Genomic DNA, 24057 nt, shown 5'->3' with positions numbered 1-24057 from the left:
GAGCTAGCCTCTTCTTTCAAAAGTATTGGGTAAAAACTCCCCACCTTCATTCAAAACCTCAGATTTGCCACTGTTAAGAGTTAAAAGGATCCCCTTTATTCTGGGTTACATTACCCATTTTCAACAGTTATATGGCAACTGATTCACCTATTCTGTGCTGTCAAAAAAGCAAGGCAGCTCTCAAGAACACCACTCTTTAGTTCTCCAAGCCCTTTCTTATACATTGTCTAACCCATTCAAGAGGAAAGGAATTACCAACTGAAAGGGATATGAGCTATTTTCCTAGGGTATGTGGAGCCCTCTGAGGAGATAAGGACTTCAAAGACCTAGGGCAACCCTGTGCCATCAGAAAAGGAAAGACAGAAGAACTGGTCAGTTGGAACTATGTCCAAAAGAACCCTATTCTTATTGGATACATTTATGAAGGCTGGATCCTAGACACTGTTAAACCAGAAAACCTTCTCCCATCTTAGGCTGACACTGAATCATGATGGATGTAGCTTCTGGGAAGTGCCAATCTTGTCAGTCAGGGACGGACTTCTTGCTCTGAGATGAGGTAAGAGCCAGTTTGCTAGTTGAGGACAGGATAATAGTAATGGGGTTTAGGTGGAAATGAATATTGGCCTAAGGAAAGGAATTGTGCAAGAACAGCTGCCTTATCCTTAGGATGATCAAATGATTCCTCACCCAGCACAATATAGCATAATAGCCCTATGTTCAGACTGGCAACAGAATCACTCCCCAACGTCGGTCATTCTCGTTATGGATTCAATTTCATTGCCTAGTTCAGCAGAAGGCATATATCCCTGATCAGTACTAACATACCCCACAATCTTGGGAGGCATTTATAAAACTCTTTCATAGTTTCTAAGGATTTCCTGAGGAATATCCTTTTATTGTCCTGTCCCTTTTTTTTTTTTTTCCAAAAACCATATCTACTTAGTCAGACCCATGGCCACCACTCAGGAATCAATATATATGATGATCTTATCTGACCTCAATGCTCTTTCACTTGTCAACCATGCTACTTGCAGCTCAATTCATGAGGACTTAACAAGATGCCCATTCCCTAGGGCCAGTGAAATCCAGCTGTATATGCCTTGCTTTTAGGAAGGACTAACTACAGGTAAAATAAGCAAAATAATCGCTCAGGATCTAGAGCCACAGAAGTAGAGGCCCTCCAGATTTGCTCTCAAGGGTCCAGAGGCCACAACCTGTTCATGAAGTGCAGTAATATACATGGGATCTATATAAGAGTAATTTTTAATATACCATTCTGATTTAATGACAGGAGCTTTCTATGTTTTACTCATCTTGTAGGAAGGGCCTTTTTACATCACCCAACTCAAGATAACCCAACTATATGAACGGAGTGATGATATGACTGAGCACCTATTCAATAGCAACTAGAGTCCAGGCAAGCAACTTTTCAAAAGTAGTGCAAAAAATGGACACTTTAGGGAGCTTTCAAATATTCTCACCACCCAAAAGGTATCTGCCAAAACTAACTTAACCAGGTCTTTAAAAACAGGGACTTCCAAAAGCATAGGTATCCACAGGATCCTAAGAGTCTAGGGAAGACACTGCTGTATAGGTTGCTTTAGGTCTCTCAGGGCAGAACTGTGGTCTGGGTCCCATTTGAAAGAGATGAGCTTACAGATAATTTAGTAAAGGGAGAATATCAGAGTATAGGGCTGGGGAAAGTCTCCAAGAACCCAATAACCCAGCTCATTACTTATAGCAAGCTAAATGTCTTAAGTTTAAAGAGTACTTTACATATTTTCATTTGATTCTGCTGAGCCAAGTCTTTACTAATAAAATCCCATTTGCTAATTATACTGTGTTCTAAAACAAATCATTGAAGTCTATTATGTGGAATAAAACTTACATAATAAAATACTGGGGCTGGAAATATAATTTCTCTATAATACACTGAGTTAATTGTTAAAAAATAATAATACATTATCCTTTGCATATAAATACAGCATGAGTAATCATATTTTTGCCCAGACCTTGATGGATTTCAGCAGCCTTGTTGCCATTTGATTCTCACAACTAACTTGTGAAGTTAAATGACTTGCCCAAGATCATACAGTGTCTAAGGAAGGATCTGAACTCAGGTCTTCCTGACTCCAGCTTTTCCATATTCTAGCTACTGTAAGCTAGATTCCCTATAGCACATTGTGGGAAAGCAAGTTTAGTTACCTTGTCCCAGAATGTTCTAAATCTTTTGGATTCAACCCATTCACTGTAGTCTCCAAAATTCTAATGAGATTGGACCCTGCATTTTCCTAGGTTTTATTGCCCAATACTTTTCCCTCATATGGACTACAATCTGATGTAGCTCCTCATCCAGCCTGATCAATCATGTCATTAATTCAATGGTAGATATTGATGCCCTCAGGTAGGGAAGCCTCTTTCAAGTCTTTGCCCACCAGTTTGTAGTCATATGAAGCAGAATTCAGAGAGTTCTAGAGAAGAGCAGTGAAAACATACTGGACCCCTTCCCAAGTGAAAACCAACTGTTCCTTGGTAGTTTCATCCAAGGAAGAGAAAAGTGTTGGGGAGATTGATAATACTATACCATTCATCCTGGACCTAAGCTGCCTGGCCTACCACACTGGCAGTTCAGTAACAGTTACAGTGAAATGAACATGACAATTTAGTTTAGCTTCCTACTGTCCACTACAAACCACCAGGTGCCATCTGCCTTTCTCATGAGTTACAAAGGGGTATTGGTAAAACAAGTAACCTAGCTTCCTTCATGTCCATCATTGGAGAGGAAATGTTTTTCACTACTCTCTCTTCACCCCACCTTCCAGTGAAGAGGGGTAATATTTGGTGTTAATGGCACGAGATGCTAGAGTGCAACTGCAAGAGTTTTTATTTGGCCCTGCCCATGATAACCAAAAGGGCCAGTACAGATACTGTTTCCTAAGAGCTTGATATCTCTTCCCTGCAAGTGGAAACTGGGTGTAGACCTCTCGGTATAAGTAATGTAGTTGCCACTATCCAGTAGCCCCTTATATCCAAATGGAAAGGGGCTTTAGCAGATTCATCAGGTTTAAATGGGGTTAAAGGGCTTTAACTGACCCTCTATTATTTTCCAGTTTTACCAGCAACCCCATAGGCTGACAATCATTTGCTTTCTTATCAACTCTTTTAGGTACCACACTCAAAGATCTGAGAGATATCACTCATCACACTACTTACCTAGTGAAAAGGTGGGCTTTTTTTGTGCTTCCTTCCCCATTCTCAGAGCACCTATTGGCAATGACAGTATTTATGTGTCCAGATTATTTTCCTGACATCCCAGTCAAATTTTATGTACCTATCTCCATCTTCCTTAATGATTGTGGGGAGGGAGACCTACAGCTAAAGCATGATATCATTTGGGTGGGGAATACACTCACTTGAAGGCAGGATCTAACTGTCTCAACTCATGATAATAGAAGATGGCAAGTTAATGGGGGGAGAGGAACATAGATCCAATTTACCACAACCCTTTCATTTAGAACTTCCTCCTATTTTCCCTCCAATGTGAGGAAACTGGCTGCAATGGGAATTCACTTTTATGGGGTCAGTTATGCATTATTCCCCAGCTAAGCTACCTAAAAACGGACAAAAGGAAGTCTTCAGCTGTAACAACTGATTTAACAGCTCAGGAAAAGTAAATCTTTCAACTTGCCAAACTCATGGGACTAATATGGATACCCAAAGCAGCCCTCATGAATTACACCCTCACTCTAGCATCTCAGCAGGTTGCTGTTTAAGTTCTTGTGAAACCTTGCTTGTTCCTTGGTGGTGAATGTCTTCCCATCCTACATTCTCTCTATAGAATAAAACTTTTTTTGATTGGGGAGGGAGCAAGAGTAAGAGGAGAATTCCATGATTTTTTAACCTCTAATTTTCAAATTTCATCCTCACTTCCATTCTCAAGTCATACAACACTGATCTCAGGAGGATATAGCATATTTTCCAGTAAAACTTCTTGGTCAAAAAACATACTTGTCATTATTTGCCTGTCAGTTCCTTCCTAAAGCCTGCCCCTGACTTCAACAGTATCACCCTTTCCTCTGGTACTATTTATTAGTAGCTTCAGCAGCTGCTTGTCTCATTGCAGTTTTTAAAAACAGGAAACTCTTGTTTATTTCTGTGCAATGTGCTAAGCCAGTTCACATGCAACTTTTTTGCTGGCACTTTAAATTCTCTAAGGCAGTTCAAAACAATGAGGGAAGGATAGACCTGGTAATGCATATAGCTTCCCAGTAAGCTTTTTCCTATATTCATTTTACTAGTGACTGTGCTAAATGCTATGAGGTGAGATGGATTCAAGCTGGTCATATAACTCTAATGTTGGAATTAAATGAGATACTCATAGGTCATTCAACAGTTAACAAAAGGACATTTAATTAGTCATAGCATAAAAAGAATACTTAATAAGAATGCAGCAGATTTTGAGGAATGTCTTTCCAGTTAATTTCAATTATAAAATTATCACTTTAGCTCTGATACTGAATAAACTGAGGTCCAGTGGAAATTCTTTCCATATTCATAGCATTTGTTAGGCTTCTCTTAATTATGCCTTCTCATTCTGATTAAGGTATGAAATACCAATGTAAAAACTTCCCACAACCATTAAATTCAAAAGGCTTTTCCCAAAAATGAATTCCCTAATGTTCCATGAAGTATGTGCTACGCAGGAAAGGCTTTCCACATCCATAAGTTTTCTCTCCTATAGGAATTCTGATGTTGAGCCAGCCAGAAGGCTTTTCCACAAATCATTATGCTCATCAAATTTTTCTCCAGTAGCAATTCTTTAATGTTCAGTAAGCCATGAGCTCCCACAGAATGAATTTTTTCAATAAATACACTTTAAGGTGCTGCTTTACTTTTATTCATAGTACAATCCACTGTGAGAACCAGTGGAATACCTTCCCATATTCATGACAATTATAAGGCTATTCTTTAGCATGCCATCTCAGTCTAAACTGTACTTAATAAAGGCCTTCCCTGAATAGCTGCCTTCAAAAGTCCTCTTTCCAGAGTAAATCCTCCAATGTTGAATGAACCCCAGCTATAAATTATCTTGCACCTGTTAAAACTGTTATGAGTTATGTGATATACAGTTATGAGCTCCTGGGGAAGACTTTCCCATATTCATTACATTTATAAGGTTGCTCCCTAAACTGAAGTCTCTAATGTAGAGTAAGATGTTCTTTGATAAGAAGATCTTTCCAGAATACTTACTTAGGTTTATAAGTCTTTTCTCTAGTATTAACTCTCTCATATCAATTAACTCTGAACTCCAGTCATAAGCCTTTCTACAATCATTACATTTCAAGGCTTCTCTTCAGTATGAATTTATTTAATGTTAATTCTAAAGTCTCATGGAAGATTTTGCCATATTCATTTAAAAGATTCTTCCTCAGAGTGACATCTCTGTAAAGTAAGGTATATTTTGATATGCAAGGACTTCCCACAAAAATTATCTTGTCTTCCGTCCAGGATGACTTCTTTGTTGTCTAGTTAAATGTTAACTCCTGTGGAAGGCCTGCTAAATGAATTCTTTAATGTTTCTTCTCTACAGGATGAAATCACTGATGTTAGGTTAATCATGAACTCTAGGTGTAAGTCTTTCCACAATCAGTATATGTTTGTTGCTTCTCTCCAGTATGATTTCTGATATAAAATTACTTATAAACTCTTGTGGAAAACTTTCCCACATTCATGACATTCATAAGGCTCCAGTATGAAGTCTCTGATGTATAATAAGATGTTCTTTGTTGCGGAAGGCTTTCCCACAACAGTTACATTTATAAGGTTTCTCTCCTGTATGAATTCTCTGATGTCGATTTAAATGTGAACTTTGGCGGAAAGTTTTTGCACAGTGTTTACATTCATAAGGCTTCTCTCCAGTATGAATTCTCTGATGTAAAGTTAACTCTGAATTCCGATTGTAAGCCTTCCCACAATCCTTACATTTATAAGGCTTCTCTCCAGTATGAATTCTTTGATGTAGAGTTAATTCTGAACTCCGGTGGAAGGCTTTCTCACAATCTTTACATTTGTAAGGCTTCTCTCCTGTATGAATTCTTTGATGAAGAGTTAGCTGTGAACTCTGGTGGAAAGCCTTTCCACAATAGTTACACTTGTAAGGTTTCTCTCCAGTATGAATTCTTTGATGTCGAGTCAATTGTGAACTCCGATGGAAGGCTTTTCCACAATAGTTACATTCATAAGGCTTCTCTCCAGTATGAATTCTCTGATGTGGGATTAACTCTGAACGCTGGTGAAAGCCCTTCCCACAATCCTTACACTTGTAAGGCTTTTCTCCCGTATGAATTCTCTGATGTCGAGTTAAATGTGAACTCTGGCGGAAGGCCTTCCCACAATAATTGCACTCATAAGGCTTTTCTCCAGTATGAATTCTTTGATGTCGAGTTAATTGTGAACTCTGATGGAAGGCCTTCCCACAATAGTTACATTCATAAGGATTCTCTCCAATATGAATTCTCTGATGTAGCATAAAATCTGAATTTTGGCTGTAGTCCTTCACATAACTGTTACATTTGTAAGATTTCTCTGTAGCATTAATTCTCTGATGTAGATTTAGCTCTGTACTATGGCGGAATCTCTTCCCACATTCATTACACTTATAAGGCTTCTCTCCAGTATGAATTCTCTGATGGACAGTTAACTGTGATCTCCTACAGAAGGCCTTTCCACAGTAGTTACATTCATAAGGTTTTTCTCCAGTATGAATTCTCTGATGTGCAGTTAATTGCGATCTCCAACGGAAAGCCCTCCCACAATAGTTACATTCATAAGGCTTCTCTGTATTATGAATTTTCTGATGGTTGTTAAGGTACTGGCTATAAGAGAATTCCACTGGACATACATGATATTCATAAGGCTTCTCTCCAGTATGAAGTCTTTCATGTTGGGTAGACTGTGAGTACCAGCAGAAGGTCTTTCCAGATTCATTAGGCCTCTCTCCAGCATGTAGGGTCTGGTGTTGGGTAAGGAATGAGCTGGAATGGAAGACTTTCCCGTAATCATTATCTCCATAAGGCTTTTTTCTATGAATTGTCTGACATTCAACAAGGTGTTTACTCCAGATGGCCTCTATATATTCATGACTTTTATGGAGATTTTCTCCAGTAGGAATTCTGTGATGAGAAATAATTGATGATTTGTGGTTGTAGGTTAACTTATATGTATTACATTCATAAAGTGTCTACATAATATGTTTCTAAGCTATTGCAAAGACGGGAATTATAAACTGAATGCATTTTACATTCCTTAATTTTTATTTCCTTAAGCCTGAATAATGTATGAAGTTCTATTAATGCATATTTTATTTATAGAGATATTTTCATATATGGAAACCAATTAAAGCAAGTGGATAAGGACTTCGCCAGAAAATTCCACCATATGTTGGGAGTTTTCCTTCGAGTGTTTTTTTTTACTTGCCTAGAATATATCTCCTCATGGTTCTGCTGCAGTCTTTTCAATCCTACATAATATTCCCAAGATTCTTCCAGTTCAGAAATATGGGAACCATTCCTTCTCAAATTTTCATGAGTTGACTCCTTGGTTTCAGGTGTAGATTCCCAATCTGAAAGAAGTAAAAATGTAGATAATCCCTGTTAAATCTGAAAGTGGAATAAATCCCGTCTTCTGATTTCTTCACCATGAAAAATTGTCTATATTTATTTTTTGTATACTATAGCTTTTTGTTCGATTTTTAATAATATTTTTGTATTGATATTCAGCAGGATATTTATTTTTAACTCTTTCCCTACTTTATCTCATCCTAGAATTGGTAGAAAGATCTTACATATTTGGTAAAAGAAATCTAGCATGATGCCTTTCTTTCTCTACCACTGGAAACATATTTCTTACAAAAGGGACACATTACTTTAAAATACTTAAGCACTTACTTCTAAAATAATCAGGACCAGTGGGACTGGTAGGTTATGGATTTGTATTGCTTTTGGAAGTTCAATTATTGTTTACTCAATTTCCCTTTGGGTTAAGATCTCTTATCTTTTACATATTTTCTGGGCATAAGTTCTTTTGATCTACATTTATTATTTTATTAGAGTTTTGAAGAAATACCTGACACTGTTCATAGTACTCTGTAAGTCTTTTCAGAGTTTTATCATATCCTTTAACCATTGAACCTTTGAGGGAAGGCATTTGAGTAGGTTCCCTACATACGTTATAAAGCATGCCATTATGAGAGCTATAAAATGAAGGTGTATTTCCTACATAACAGTATCCCTTCTTACCCTAATTTCTGATTATTAATGCTAACATTTTTTCAATTTCATGTTGTTGAAATGCTCTACTGTTTAGCTTTGGACTGCTGTGTTCTTTTGCTTGCTTAAGTTTTCATTCCCAGTCATCACTGTGAGAGGTATCTGGACTAATTCTTTTAAATTTTGTTTTAAAATATGATCTGTAATAGTAAGGTTGTATGGCCATTTTGAACTTACTGTAGTATTGTGTGTGATACCGCTCTAAAACTAATTCCAGCTCAGTTACTTCCAAGTTTTCAAAGTTGTTAAAACTGTGAGTTATTTCTGAAGTAATTTTTACTTCTAGGCTTATCTAACACTAGATTGCTGAGAACAGATGTTCTTGATCCATTCTTATCTAGTTTTTTCCACTGAAACACTTATACTAAATGATTTTCTTGACTATTGCTTTATCATAAGAGGTAATAAAAATATCTTCCCATTTCATTCCTTCTTTTTAAAATATATTCTCTATAGATTGTGGAATTTTTGTTCCTTTAAAAAATTTCTAATTTTTGTCTAACTTTATAAAGCAACTTAGGGCAGCTAGGTAACACAGTGGATAGAGCACTGGACCTGGAGTCAGGAAGACTCATCTTCCTGAGTTCAAATCCGGGCTCAGATACTTGCTAGCTGAGTGACCCTGGGTGATTCACTTAACCTTGTTTGCCTCATCGCCTCATCTGTAAGATGAGCTACAGAAGAAAATAGCAAACTCCTCCATTATCTTGGCCAAGTAAACCTGAAAAGGGCTCACAAAGAGTCACAGACAAAACTGAAAAATGACTGAACAACAAAAAATAAAGCAACTTCTTGATAGTTTGAATAGCAAGAGTACTAAATGTATGAATTAATTTAGGTATTTTCTTTTTTATTATATTGTCACCACCAAGCTAGGAGCACTGAATATACTTCAATTATTTAAAGTAGTCATAATTTCTTTAAAGAGTATGGATCCCAAATCTGCCTTGGTAAACTAATTCTCACATATTTTATACATTTTGTAGTTATTATGAAAGAAATGTCCCTTTCTATCAATGATGCTTGGGTTTTATTATTGCTATAAATGTGCTGTTGATTCTGTCGGTTTATTTTATAACCTGATCTTTCCTGAAATTGTTAATTGTCTCAATAATTTTTCATTTATTCTCTGGTATTTTCTTTTCTTTTTTAAAGGTATTTTCATTTCTTTATTAAACAGGAATAATTCTTCTCTTTGGTCGTTTTTATGCTTTTAATTCCTTGCTCTTGTTTTATTTCTATCACTAGTATTTACAGAACTAAATTGAATAAAGAATAGGAAAGGTGCACCCTAACTTTACACACAGATGTATTGGGAACTTTCTAGAATTTCTCCATTGCATATAATGCTAGTTGTGGTTTTAGACATATACACATATGCTTCTAGTATTTTTTTTTGCATTTCAGTAGTTTTACTGAAAGGTAACTTTCTTAGTACCAGAACATAATAGTACTTTATTAGGTTACTTCAGCCAAATCAGTTTGCACTGATGAATAAGAAAGGAAATTCTTCAGTTCAGGTGTTTAAGAGTAACTGAAAAGTGTACCTGCAACACTTTATAAAATGACGCATAAGACATATGAGATATACTGTGGTTTTTTGGTTTATGTCTAAAGGAAGTTTTTCTATACTTCTGCTTTAAAAGTTCACTCAATTCCTCTAGGTTGTGGGATTTTTTCATTTTGTTTTTCAGCATAAATAGACGATGTGCTTTGTCAAAAGTTTCATCTTTATGTATTGATTATAATTATGTTTTGGATGTTTTAGTTTTCAATATGACTAATTATATTGTTTTCCTAATGGTGAACCACTTTTGGCACAAATTTCAACTTCATCACAATGAGTAATTTTTTGGATATTATTGGCCATGATTTAAAATTTTTTTAATTTAATATTTATTAATGATATATGCACACACTTGTCTTCTTTGCTTTACCTTTTTCGGGTTTAAATATTGGGACTACAGTGGGTTTTTTTTTTTTTTGGTAAAAGGAGTTTGGCAGGGTGTATTCTTTCTCAGCTTTTAAAAGTATATTGAATTCACTTAATATGACAAGCATGCGAAGGCATATGAACTGAAAAAAGTGAAGCTGAAACAGGAAATAATATACAGTTAATCTAACAATGTAAATAGAAAGCACAACAATAAAATTACTTTTAAAAAATGAATACCATGATTATAGCAACCAAGCATGGGACCAAAGGAAAAATGCAAGAATGTATTTCTTCCATTCTTTGCACAGGTCTGAGACTATGGGTTTGAATATAGCATTATATTTCAGATTTTTGATGTGTTTAGTTAGTTTTACTGATTTTTAAAAATTCTTTAAGACATAGCTTTCTGAGGGGGATAAAGGTATAAACAGGAAAAATAGCTAATGCAAAAACAAAATATCAATAAAATTTTTCAAACCTTTAAGCATTTATAAAATGGTCAAAATACACATGTAGCAAAAATTAGGAATGACAGTGACACTCTTTAAAATGAGAAAAGAAAGTACTTATATGCAACTAAGAGGAAAGATATTCTTTGTAATAGACAAACATTAGAATCTTAGTAAGTTAAGAGATAAATCTAAGATGCCCTCCTTTCCTCCATAACATGCAAGAAGACAACAGAAAGAAATTAATAAAGATGATTAACTTTACACTGTAAAAAGGGAAGAAAGCTGGCTCTGGTGTTAGACCAGGGTTTAGAACCTGCCTCTGGTGATTACCACCTAGTGTGAACTTGGGCAAATTACTTTAACCTTTATGTATCTCAACTTCTTACCCTATAAAATGAAGGGAGGAGTTGAACTAGACATCTCTGTGGCCCCTTCCAGCTTTAGAACAATGATCCTATAGCATCAATAAAGTAGCAAAATGTAAAATAAACCTATGTAAGTGTATATACAACAATGCCTGTACACTACTAACAAAACCAGAAGAAAAAGATAAAACAGACATATTACTAAAAATTACTATAAAAATATGATCTATCTGGTGGAATCAAACACAGAGAACACTTGTACAAACATAGATATAACACAATTTTTAAGAGAAATAAATTACAATTTAAATAAATGGAGATATTCGCTATTCATGTTTGAATCCCCACAATGGGATGAGAATGAAACTTTTTGAGGTGAAGAGTCCAGATTAATTTCATTAAGGAGGTAAAATCCAGACACAGAAAAATGTAACTTGAAGGCTTAATTTTGTCAGTGTGAATGTAAAATTAAGTAGGTCATCTAAGGTTAAAAACCAATCCCTCTATACATTCCCTTGATTCTATATCTTTTCTTTTTTATCAAAACAGATTGCTCCCACAATCATCTAATCTCTTTCCCTCTAATCTTCAATATCTTCTTACTAGTGGCTTCTTGCATATGAATTTGCATGAAAGAATTTAAAGACATAAATTAACACTAAGTAAAGTAAGCTAAAATAAGAAAAAAATTACACAAAAAAATCAAATGGAAATGTAAAATACAGTAAAAAAATAATAATAAAAAATAGAAGCCAGGAAATTACAATGACCAAGCTTGGACTCAGAGCAAAATACAGGAAACAGGAACTTTACCCTTCCATAAGGGACCCCTCTTCCCATTTCCCATATCTAGAAGATAATGGGTTTGGAATACTGAATAAATTCAAGATTTTTTAATATGTTGTTACAGTTTCTTGAGTTATTTTTTTAAAAATGTTTTTACTCTAAGTTATGGCTCTTTGTGAAAGGGGAGAAGATAAATTGCAAAAGGCAGTTGAGAGAAAAGCAAAATATCATTAAATATTTCTTGAAACTATGCATATTTAAATTATTTTTAAATATAGGAAGCAAAAAACAAGGTATAAAATAGACAATTCTGACATGATAATATAAATAAATATTTCAAATCTGGATGGAACATTAATTGTAACAAATACCAGAAGTTTTCTGAATATGTTTAAGGATATATAAATGAGCACTTCCTTTTTCCTTAACATTCAACATAAGACCAGAAGAGTTAAAGTAACAGAACAGAAAGATATTAAGAAAGATAATTAATTTCATGCTGTAGTTACAGTGGAAAAAACATTGCTCCTGGAGTTAAAAAGACCTCAGTTCAAAAGCTGTCTCAGATACCACACGTATAAGTGTCATGTCAGATAGACTCTCTGAGCCTCAGTTTCTCTCTAAAATGAGAAAATTACATTAGATAGCTTCTGAAGATTCTTTTAGTTTTAAATCTATGATTTATGATCCTACATGATCAGTAAAGTGGTAGATATGGAAAATATATACTATGATTACAGCCACAACATACTGCTAGCAAAGCATTCTTATTTACAAAAAAAAATGTCAAACTGTAAAAAAAAAATTTCAAATACCTATGACCATGATGGATATACTGCTGCTTTGACTTATACTGGCATTAACTAGAGACAAATTTCCCTAGCCAAGAAGAAAATAAAAGTGCACATTTTAAGATTATACAGAATATCTAAAATTATATAAATGATTTAAAGAACAAAAAATAATTAAAAGATGGTTCTTAATCTATTAACAAACCCAGTAAAAAGGACATTAAAGTAAATAAAACAGAAAGGTTATCAAAACTGCACCAACTCAATTTGTGTAGTACTATATTCACGTCTCAAAAATCTGACACAGGAAATACAAATAGACTATTTTAGATGAGTCATGATTCACCTGTGTCCAAGTGGAACCAGCATTGCAAAAAAGCTGTATTACATTTGGGTGTAGAGGTGGAAGACAATAAAAAATACAAAGTATAAACTAAAATAATAAAAATGATTAAAGTGGGTGTGTTCTAATAGTTGGAACAAATCACAAAAGGTACCATAAAAGAGGTGGTATTTGAACTGTAATTTGCAGCAAGCCAAGAGTTCTAAGAAGAGTAAAAGAATGGAAAGACACAGAGACAGAAAAAGGGGGAAGTGGATATACTGGAAAAAGAAATGGATTTGGAGTCAAAAGATCTAAGTTCAGATCTTACCTATCTAGCATGTATAGGACCTTGGACATCTGACTTAATCTCTCTGGATCTGAGTTTCCTTATCTGTAAAACGAGCAGGTTGGACTAAATGGCCTATAAGATTCCCTTCAGCTCTAAATATACAATCCAATGAGTAATAAAACAAGTTTTAAAAAGTAGGTGGAAATCATATTGTAGACTTTATTGTTTTGCGTACGTTCCATGATCCAGCTACACTGGCCAACTTGCCAGTTTCTATTTTATCCTAATATAATGTATGAAAAATATCCTAAAAAAATCCTAAAAATGAGAGCAATACAAAAGTGGAGCAAGTTGACTCTATCCTTGATGCAGGTCTTTCAGAAAAGGCTAGAGGACCATATCAGATGCACTGTAATGCTAATTTTTTTTTATGATTACGAGTTAGACTGGATGGCCAATGAGCTCCATTCTCACTTGTAAATTCTGTAATAAGGGGTCATTGAAGATTCTTTAGAGGGGTCAAGGGAGGGGGGATGATATGAAAAATTCTTCAGAAAATCAAGTCAAGTAAACATGCACTTGTTAAGCACCTATGATGTGCCACTGTGCTAAGAGACAGACAGACAGAAAGACAGATAGAAAGATAAGTAGGTAGGTAGGTAGGTAGGTAGGTAGGTAGGTAGGTAGATAGATAGATAGATAGATAGATAGATAGATAGATAGATAGATAGATAGATAGATAGATAGATAGATAGATAGACAGAGAAAAGCATAAATAGTCTCTGTCTTCAAATATTTCATAGTCTAATGAGGGATATATCATACAAACAAACACCTGTGTGCAAACAAGCTACAGACAGGATAAATTGGAGATAATCTCAAAGGAAAGGAACCAAGATTAGAGTGACCAAAGCTCTTTGTAGAAGGTGGGACTTTAGCTGAGACTTGAAGGAAAGGAAACCAGATTGAGAGGAGCAGGTGGTTCCAGGCATTGAGAAGAGCCATTGAAAATGCTCAGAGTCATGAAATGGAGTATCATTTGTGAGGAACAGCAAGTAGGCCAGAACAGCTGGATCATGGAACATGTGGAAAAGAATAAAATCTATGATTAGAAAGACAGGAAGGGGTTAGATTGTGAAGGATTTTAAAACCCCAAACAAAAGATTTTATGTTTGATCCTGGAGATGTTAGGGAGTCACTGAACTTTAATGACCGGGGGTGATAAGGTTAGATTTTAAGGAAATTTTAGGAAGTTCTTTAGGAACTTTAGGAAAATCAATTTGACAACTGAGTGGAAGAGGGAATAAAGTGGGGACAGATTTGAGGAAAGAAGCAGGGGACAGATCAGCAGTACACCACAAAAATGTAGGTAAGAAGTGACAAAGGCCTGAACCAGGGTGGTAACATTGGCAGGAGATAAAGGGGCATATACAAAAGATGTCAGGAATATCAGTTTGGCAGTAGCATGGAGAACACATTAGACAGCACAATATCTTGTAGAGAAACAAATTAGGCTACAAGAAGCGACAAAGGTCTAAAGTAAGGCAGCGACTGTGTGACTAGAGAAAAAAGGAAAGATAAGAAAGATTCTGTAAAAATAGGACCAGTAACACTAGATAACTGACTGGATAAAAGGGTTAAGGGAGAAAGAAAAGTCAAGGATGACTCTGAGGTTGAAAATTAGATGACTGGAAAGATTGGATAGAATGAATAAACTTAGGAAGTTTAGAGGGGAATAAATTTTGCAAGAAATATGAGTGGTCCATTTTGGACAGGTTGAGTTTGAGGTGTCTCAAATCTAAAATCACAGAACACTGTGGAAGAGAATGACTACTCAATAAAAACTCAAGGAAAAACTGATTAGAAAAACAGAGATAGAAGCATCTTATATAACATAATGAGTTCCATGTGCATCAATAATCTATATATCTTTCAAACATACTTAAATATTACAAAAATAATCTCAAATTTTTTCTCTTCTTTCTCTCTCCCGCTCTCTCTATCTTCCCTCTCTTCTGATTTTATTTATAACAAAAACATGACCACAAAGGACCCACGCTTCCAACTCTTGGGGAATGGTTAATCAGACTGTGAATTAAAAATGGATTATTATTATTATACCACTATAATTGCCATTCCTTAATAATACAAAATGGAAAGACTAGTCCCTAGTAAAGAAGATCAAAGAAAGCAAATTGCGAATATACACTCTAAAGTTATATAAAAAAACAGAACACAATTTTAAAAACGTTTAGAAGAAAAGTAAGAAAGGGATATATCAGAAAACGGAGTGTTTTTGTTACTGTTTTTTCTTCCACTAATTCTCCGACAGCCTTCCCACCCTGGAGGGCCTCCTTCCTAAATCATTAGTCTCCAGCTAAGACTGCATTTCTGAGGTGTCCACACTATGCTCATTCTATTGCTAACTGCCACCGCTCCCCACACCCAACCTACATAACCAACCCTTCTGTTTCACGCTTTTCAGCTCCTCCTTCTGTATTTTCTTCCCTCCATTAAAATGGAAACTCTTTGAAAATGTTAGCTGCTTTTTAAGTTGAATTTGTATCCTCAGAACTTTAAGAAGTGTCTAATACATGGTAAATACTTAGTAAGTGTTATATCCATGTGTTCAAGTTGATATTGTTGTTGTTCAGTCATGTCTGATACTTTGTGACTGACTCTTCATGACCACATGGTCCAGGAGATGCCAATGATGTCCATGGGATTTTTTTGGCAAAGATACTGGAGTGATTGGCCATTTCCTTCTCCAGTGGCTTAAGGCAAAGAGGTTAAGTGACTTGTCCAGGGTTACAAAGCTAATGTTTAAGGTTGGATTTGAACTCAGGACTTCCCAACTCTAGGCCCAGTGCTCTATCCACTGAGCCACCTAGCTGTTCCCAAGTTAGTATACTTATTTTTAAAAAAGAATGATCAAAATTTATTTTTAGAACATGGACAAAAGAATTGTTTTGTTTGATTATGAGTATTTGCTACAAGAGTTCTCCTCACCCCTCTTAGGGGAGAGAGGAGGTAAGGAAATAAAACATTTTTATTTATCAAAAAAAATTAAATAAAATTTACCAAAAAAGAATGACTAAAAGGGAATTAAGGTAATAAATGGTTGTTAGGGGTTAAATTACCCTAAGGAAAAATAGAAGAAAAAGCTCTTTGACTGAAGGAAACTCTTCCCTAGCAGATATCAAGAAAATGATTTATTGTTAGCCCTTGCTATCAAAGCTCAGCTCTGCTCCAGAGATGCAGAGACTTTTAGGGAAAACTCTACAACTAATACTTTCCCAAAAGACCAGCTAAAGTATGGCTCACAAAGATTCCCATTTGCCTGATTTTCAATTACTCACCTGAACTGGTGGTTCTTGGTACTTCTCTGTCCTGCATCCAAGGTGCTTCCCCTTTCTCCAAGTGAGAGATCACACCTGGTTTCCAAACTGTAAGTCCTGCTTATTGGAAATGGAAAAGTGTTGAGAACAAAAGTCCCTACCCTATCCATATTCACTATTTGCGGTAAAGAGGCATGTTATGGATACTCAAGGAGATCCCGAAGACCTCTGAAGTACCATCTGCATTGTGTTCCTTAGATAGGTGGAAGTCAGACCCTAGGGATTTGCCATCACAAATAAAAGTACATTCGATTCATTCCCACTAAAAGGATGAAACTTTCTTGTTCTCAGACATCTACATTGGAACTTTAGGGAAGAATCTTTGACCTGAAGGACAGAGAATGGAAAGACTACAACTTCAAAGGTAACACAAACAAGTGCCCAATATCCAGATATACATAGTAAGGACCTTTTACCCAAGACTAAAGAACAAAAGTAAAGCACTGGCAGTCACAAGAGGATTAGCAAACTTGCTCCTGCATGTCAAACAACAACTCTTAAAGGTTTATCATGTAGAAAATGTTAATTTGCTAAGTGAAGTAAGAAAGACTCCACTATGGAAAGAATCAGAGATACAAGACATAGCTCTCCTTACCAAGGAAGACAAGGTTCCTATAGTTCTCCAGCATTACATCCTTATATAACTCCTTCTGGGAAGGGTCCAGGTTTCCCCACTCCTCTTGAGTAAAATCCACAGTAATATCCTCGAATGTCACCAATTCCTGGTGGACCTTCATGGACTGATAAATTTGGTAGGAATGTTAAAAAATTGTTCAAATATATATTCAAAAAGTCAAATATACATATTGAGTACCAACTATATACCTTTTCCTATGTGCAAACAACTGTAGCAGTTCACATGTATGTTGCATGTGCTTGATTTATGAAGTGCTTTTTCTACAAAGACCCTTTGAGACAATTTATTGTCATTTTACAGATTAGAAAACTGAATCTAAGAAAGGCTAAGACACATATCCACATTGGCACTTATCAATAATCTCCTTAAGTGAACATGTCTGAATCAGATGTGTCTTTCAAATGCTCAATTCATAATTTGCTATCAACAGTTTCACAATACACAAAAGTAACATTAATTATCATGATCCAATACAAGCTTCCTCTATTAATAATCAATTATAACTTCCCTTGGATAACATTTTCCTGTGCCATTTTCCCTTTTTGCACCATTTCAGACTAATTCAAACATGCTTACTCTAGCTATCCCTTAGATGGCCCATTATCATTTAACACAAGTAGTCTACATTTGTATAGTATTTCATTTTGAAAACTGACTTATATAAATGATCTCTTTTGAACCTTGCAAAGACCCAATGAGGTAGATACTGTGTGTATTACTTTCTCCCAGTTTATAGATGAGAAAACTGAGGACCACAGAGGTTAACAGACTTGAGAAAGACCACACAGTATTAAGATGTAGGACTGGAACTCAAGTCTTCCTGGATCCATGTGCATCTTCAGCCACTCCACCAAAGTGCTCCCCAAATAACCAAAGAAATCTTGTAACTTAACACTAGAATTCCATGGATAGGCATTCTCACAGAGTGAACTGTTAACAATAAATCTGAGCCAAACATGATGATTTGTATTATTACAATTGTCTTGCAGTTATTTTACTCTCACAGTAATTTTACCAGTTACTCTTTGGGCCACATTTAACCACAGAAATGAAGACCAAATAATTCTATCTTAGCTACTTCTTCCTCTGCCTTTCTCACAAAAAAAAGTCATATAAAAAAAGAAGATGATTAATATGAAGAAAAAATTGAGATATCACTACATTCTATACTATCTTCCTTCTCTAAATACATTAAGTACTTAAAATATAAATTGAAGCATTTGAATATTGTTTAACTAACTAATCCTGGGCAAGTTATTGCTCTCTGTCAGTTTCCCCATCTGTCAAATGGAGAAATAACACTTGCACTATCTATACTTTCTGTGAGGCAAGTACTTTGTAATCTTATAAGATTAATGTCAATATTTGCTTCCCCCCCAAAAAAAACCCAGCTCAGGAATTACCAGTCAGAGGAATTGAATAAGTGAACTTTAGATTGAGAAGAAAGGATCAATAGCAAAGTAGAAGGGACATTCTTTATGGAGTAAATAGGTTATCCAGAGTGGCAGCATGGTCTAGAGCAGGTAAAAAGCCAGGGGAGTCAGAATACCAATAACAAAATGCTGGTTCTTCTACTTAGTAGAGGTGACTTCAGATATGTAACATGATACTGTGGATCAAATGCTGAACTGGAGTCGGAATTATCTGAGCCCAAACCTCACTTCTTACTAGCCCTTCTCTCCTATAAAATGAGGAGAGCATTTATAGTACCCAGGATTGTTGTAAGGTCTAAAAGAGCTGTCTGAAAGGATGTTGTAAATCTTAAAACACAATTATTATACTTCTGGCTGTACGGTTTTTTCAAAATCTCTAAAATGAGGGAATTAGACTACTTGTCCAGCTTTACATTCTACCTTCTAGTAAGGCTAAGATCGCAGAATAACAGATGAAGAAACAGAGACAAGGACCTTGGACACCATCCGGTCCAACCTCTCCAACGACAACTGAGGAAAGTAAAGCCCGAGGAGATTTAAGGCCCGGCTCCAAGACAGTCCCCAGGCCGAGGATAAGAAATAAGTATTCCTTCTAGAACAAACTGAACTCACTTTGCAGCCTGGCGCCGTCAGGAATACAGGGGCCATGCCCGCCCCTTGCACAAGGACAGAGCGCTCACAAGGCAGAACTGGCAGAGACAAGCATTAGTCTGCCTCGCCCCCTCCAGACCCGGGGCAGAACCGGCGCTCCCAGGGCAGACCCGGCCCTCCCGCGCCACTGCCCCCGAACAGGGAGCTCACGAACAACCCAGGCCCCGGGGTGGGGGGTTCAAGGACCGGGCACACGAGGGGCACTAGCGGTTCCAGCCCCAAGTCCGGGGAGGGACCGAGGGGAGCCTGACCGGGACGCGGCCGGCGGGGGCTGCGCCCAGCTCTCCTTCCCCGCACACGGCGGGCGGCGAGACAGGCTCAAGGGCCGGCGGGGCACGGCTGGCCCAGGAAGGGCCGGACCAGGCACCTGCCAAGAGAGTCGCCCGGCCCCGCGCTCCCCAAGACCCCCGAGCCAGGGCCTGGCAGCCGGCTCGGCTCAGCGCAGACCCCCGATCCCTGGGGGCACGAGCGGCAGCAGCGGGGAGAGGCCGCGGGAGACGTAGGGTCGGAGGGAGGGCCGAAGGCCGGAGGAGCCCTGGCTCCCGGGTCCGGGACAGGGAGGACAGAGGAGACACAATGCAAGTCCATGAGACTAGGCTGCCCGAGTGACAGCAGACAGGAACCGGAAGAGACGTCAGAGCCACTTCCTCCCGCCTCTTCCGGCCGTTCTCCCGCGACTGTCTCCACAGCCCCGGGACGCGGTATTCTGGGGCGTGTGGATGTTTTCGTGGCAACGGCTACCGAAGGTCCCGCCCTACCCTGAGGCCGGGATTTCCGGAAGTGGGGTCTGGGGTCTGACGAGGTTTGTGCGCAGGCCCAGGACAGAGGAGCACTGCTGCGGGAGCTGCTGCTGCTTTTCTCATCCAGTCAGCAGCCAGGGGCTGTTTGTTAATCCTCCTGTTGCGATGAGGCCGTTTGCCCGACGGTGGGCACACCAAGACCTCCCCACAACCCGTCTCCACCCACGGAGCTTCCAGAATATGCCTGGTGCCACCTATACCCTAATCCGTCAATCTTCCTGGCTCCGTTGAAGCTCCTCCTCCCACGTGGGGCCTTTTCCTTCCCCTCCAGCCTCGCCCAGGCCTTTCCCCAGGCCTAGCCTCGTGAAGATAAATACGTAAATTGTAAACAAAAGTTTACAGTTTTCTGCATAGCTATCATATGTCCTTATGTGTATATGTACATACACACGTAAATACATATATATAATGGAAGATTACTATTTTTGTATGATTTTGATATGATACATGTGTCTACATACGCATGTTTTGGAGTGTATATGTCTATATACGCATGTACCTGCATGCATGAATCTTTCTGGATAAATGATTGACTTTAGAATCAGGAAAACGAATTCTAGATCCATGTAGCAGGAAGGGAGTTTAGAGATCATTTGGTCTAACCCCCTCATTTTACAGATGAGAAAACTCAGAGAGATTAATTAATTGATATAATTCCTCAAGAACATATATGTAGTACGCAGCAGAACTAGGATTTGTGCATGTAGTTGTATATATAATACATACATGGTACATAGAAAATTTATCCCAAAAGTTAACAAAAAATGTTTTGTTTATTCCATTCTCAACTGTCTTCTACATGTTTTCCTAGATTTTTTATTTCTGTTACTTTCAAATAAATCTCTGATCTCACTGATTCTGGAGTTCCTTCCATGGGTGCAGATGACAACCTATCCATGCCTGCCCATCCTGTTAAATTCTAGCCCATGTCCTTCCATAAGATTAACATATCTCCTCATGTTCTCCTGACATTGTGAGTATATCAGTGGAATCATCTGGCCATCTACTTATTATCCCTCTCGCTTATCATGTAACCAATCCATTTTCTTTTTCTTTAATAAAATCATCAAATTCTGTGATGACCTTTTTTATTTGGTTAAATTTTACTTGTACAATGTATATATGTACAACTGCATGTACATAATATATATTACACATGCTGTGTGTACTTATATTGCATACATGTGACATGTACAGCACATATCTATAATATATATGCTACAGTGTATAGATTGTATGTAGTAGCTAACATTTAGATAACACAAGATTTCCAAGGCACTCTACATGTGTTACCTCATTTGATCCTTATACTATTTCTATGTAGTAGGTACTATTATCATCCCCAGTTAACAGATAAGAAAATTGAAATTATTCAGTGTGTTGATCAGTTACTACATACATACACTCATGTGTATATATACATGCATACACATATGACAGTCTTGCTCACATGTAGTTATCGTATAGCTCAAAGGCAGGCAAAATAAATACTTCTAGATTCTTCTCCCCTCCACCTTTCTCCAAGGGAGACTAATTTTTTTTTTTTCAGGAGGTAAAGCATTGTAAGTTGAGACCAGAGGCTAGTCCTTCTGCTGTCCTCAGAGAGAGGGGTACTTGGCTAGAATTATGTCTTTTTTCCTCTAAATATTGTTAGTCTAGACAATGTGGTTTTCAGGTTCAATGTAATTTCTGCTGCTGCTTCATTATTGGAGGGAGGAGGACCCCCAAGCTTTATATCCATGGCTTGACCCCTTTTCCACAAAATGCCAGTTCCACAGTGGATACATATAGCAGGTAGCCAAGAAAACTATTTATCCAAGTAAAAGCAAAACAGAATTCAGAAAAAATATGCCTAGGAGAATATGTACCAGATATTACAAGGTAAAACAACTCTCCCATTGAAAGTGAACTAATTCAGTGAGAAAGAGTGGGAGAGAGAAGGAAAAAAGGAAAGAAAGAAAGAATGGAACTAGATCTTATCCAAAGGGAAGTTCTCTATAGTGTAGCAATCTGTGCACAGGACATGGTAGAAACTGTCAACTCCTCCCATGTTGGCTTCTTCCAGAATCTTTTCCTTCAGCAACCTGAACTAGAGTTGGCTTCATCCATGCTTTCTCTCAAAACTGGAAGCTACAAGCTCCTGATGTAAGTGACTTGAAGACCCAAAGAAAGCTGAAGCTCTCCCTCACTCTTGCTAACTCCACCCTGCCCCTCATGCAGGCTCAGACATAGATCTCCACCAGAGAGGAGAGAATCCACATATACAGTAGTCTTTAGGACTCAGATTACATTCCTTCCCTCTGCCAAAACACTTTGCAGTCCTGTGCAAAAATAAGCTGAGGCAAGTCTGAAACCTGAAAGTATATGTAAAAAACACAAGCATCAGAACTTTAAACAACAGAGGAGATTTTCTTAGCATCCCAGATAAACAATCTTGGTACCAATGAAACTAAAAGAAATGCATGTTCACAGTATATGCAGTAGACATGGCACTATACATAGCACAGGAAGATCCTTCAGTGACAACATGGCTAACTACCTGGAGGACATAATACATGCACATTTCAAAGTATGTGCATATTCATAGTATACAGCAACCAATCAAAAACAATAAACCTGGCTAACAAAACAGAGCAAGCTAGCTACAACAATATCAATAGAAATATATATAAAATACAACATAACCAAAAGCAATAGAATAAATGCAAAAAATTAACCTATTTCTATAATATGAATGTAACACAGAACAGTCAAAAGAAAATTTAAAAAAAAAACAAGTGTACTCAAACATGGAGTAATTAACAAGTAAAGCAAGAAAAAGGCAGTTATATGCAAAGCACATTTCACATGGATAATCTCTAATATTGTCACCTAGTTACATGTGTAACTACCTTCAGGTTTACATGTAATATCACAACTTAGCCTAGTGACTGGTTTCCTAGGCTTACTTCTCCTGTCTAATTCCCAGCTCCTATACCTGAGCTAGTAATTGGTATGGGCTAACCATCAGGATTAGTATAGACTTGTGTATTACACACCTGGGTTGGTAGTCATGTCAGGTTGCTATCAGTATTTTTGAGCTCTGTAGATTAAATCTCTGCCCTAGGAGTCTCTAGTAGTTTTGAACAGGAAATGATTTGTTTCTAGGTTCAATTCTCCTGCCCTATAATAATATACAGGTCCTCCACTGGATGCATCACTTTCAATAACTATATCTGGGTCAGGAAATCTTTGTACGGTTGGCAGACCATCTATTTTTCCTCAGCTTTTTCTTAAGGGAGTGTCCATCAGTTCTCTCTACTTGCTCATTAGAAAGTCTGACAACTCTTCTATGGGTATTAGGTGGTTCCAGTGAATAGTTCTAATAGGGTCCACTCCATCCTCTGGGGTTATTTTGTGAAAAGAGAATTTGCCCAGTCTCTTAATAACTTTGTGTGAGTTAACTTTCCAACAGTCAGTTAACTTGTAAGTCCAGGACAGGTAAAAACAGTCTTTCTCAGACATAGGAATCTAGTAGGATCTGCTATACAAGTCCCAGACTGAAAACTATTTACTGCCTAGAAGAGAATCCAGGGCATTTTCCACCATACAACAGTGTACTAGTTCACTTTAGTCCTTTTTTTCAAAGTTCAGTAATTAACAGATATCCATATCTTTCCATTTTCTTAGGTACTACCACTATGGGTACATAAAAGCTTCTAGATTGTGATGATGCTATTGAGCAGCATTTCTTTGAGATGGTTTTCTGAGATTTTCTGTCACAAAAAGATAAATCCTAGATTTACCTCTGAATGGTCTGTAATCAGCTAACTGTATTTTGTGGTTTGGATCTTGAGAATATAACATACCCCACTCATGTAATGAGAA

General features: G+C 37.2%; 1 protein-coding gene across 2 annotated transcripts; it reads right to left on the bottom strand.

Annotated features, from left to right (window-relative positions):
• Positions 1–4385: 4385 nt before the first annotated feature.
• LOC140521147 (uncharacterized) lies at positions 4386–22488 on the bottom strand. Of its 2 annotated transcripts, none has more exons than XM_072635884.1 (5): positions 19352–22488; positions 17265–17409; positions 16631–16729; positions 7477–7621; positions 4386–7172 (listed from the first exon to the last, which is right to left on the bottom strand). In XM_072635884.1, exons 1-5 carry the CDS (start codon positions 19385–19387, stop codon positions 5738–5740), a joined length of 1860 nt encoding a protein of 619 aa, XP_072491985.1. In that variant the 5' UTR covers positions 19388–22488; the 3' UTR covers positions 4386–5737. The 2 variants fall into 2 exon arrangements, with proteins under 2 accessions (XP_072491985.1, XP_072491986.1); XM_072635885.1 differs by having other exon boundaries at positions 16631–16726; positions 19352–22485.
• Between the last annotated feature and the right edge of the window lie 1569 nt (positions 22489–24057).

This window comes from Notamacropus eugenii, chromosome 1 (assembly GCF_028372415.1).
Source record: "Notamacropus eugenii isolate mMacEug1 chromosome 1, mMacEug1.pri_v2, whole genome shotgun sequence".
In the NCBI taxonomy this organism is placed as follows: Eukaryota; Metazoa; Chordata; class Mammalia; order Diprotodontia; family Macropodidae; genus Notamacropus; species Notamacropus eugenii.
The sequence above is the reverse complement of the archived record's forward strand: the minus strand, read 5'-3'. Positions and strand labels throughout refer to the sequence as shown.

Excerpts from the sequence above, each read along its gene's own strand:
- LOC140521147 (XM_072635884.1), bottom strand. The coding sequence starts at position 19,387 with ATGGCCCCTGTATTCCTGACGGCGCCAGGCTGCAAA. Across the intron at positions 16,730-17,264 it reads TAGGAACCTTGTCTTCCTTG|CAGGACTTACAGTTTGGAAA; the intron begins GTAAGGAGAGCT and ends ATTTCCAATAAG. Across the intron at positions 7,622-16,630 it reads ACCAAGAACCACCAGTTCAG|ATTGGGAATCTACACCTGAA; the intron begins GTGAGTAATTGA and ends TACTTCTTTCAG.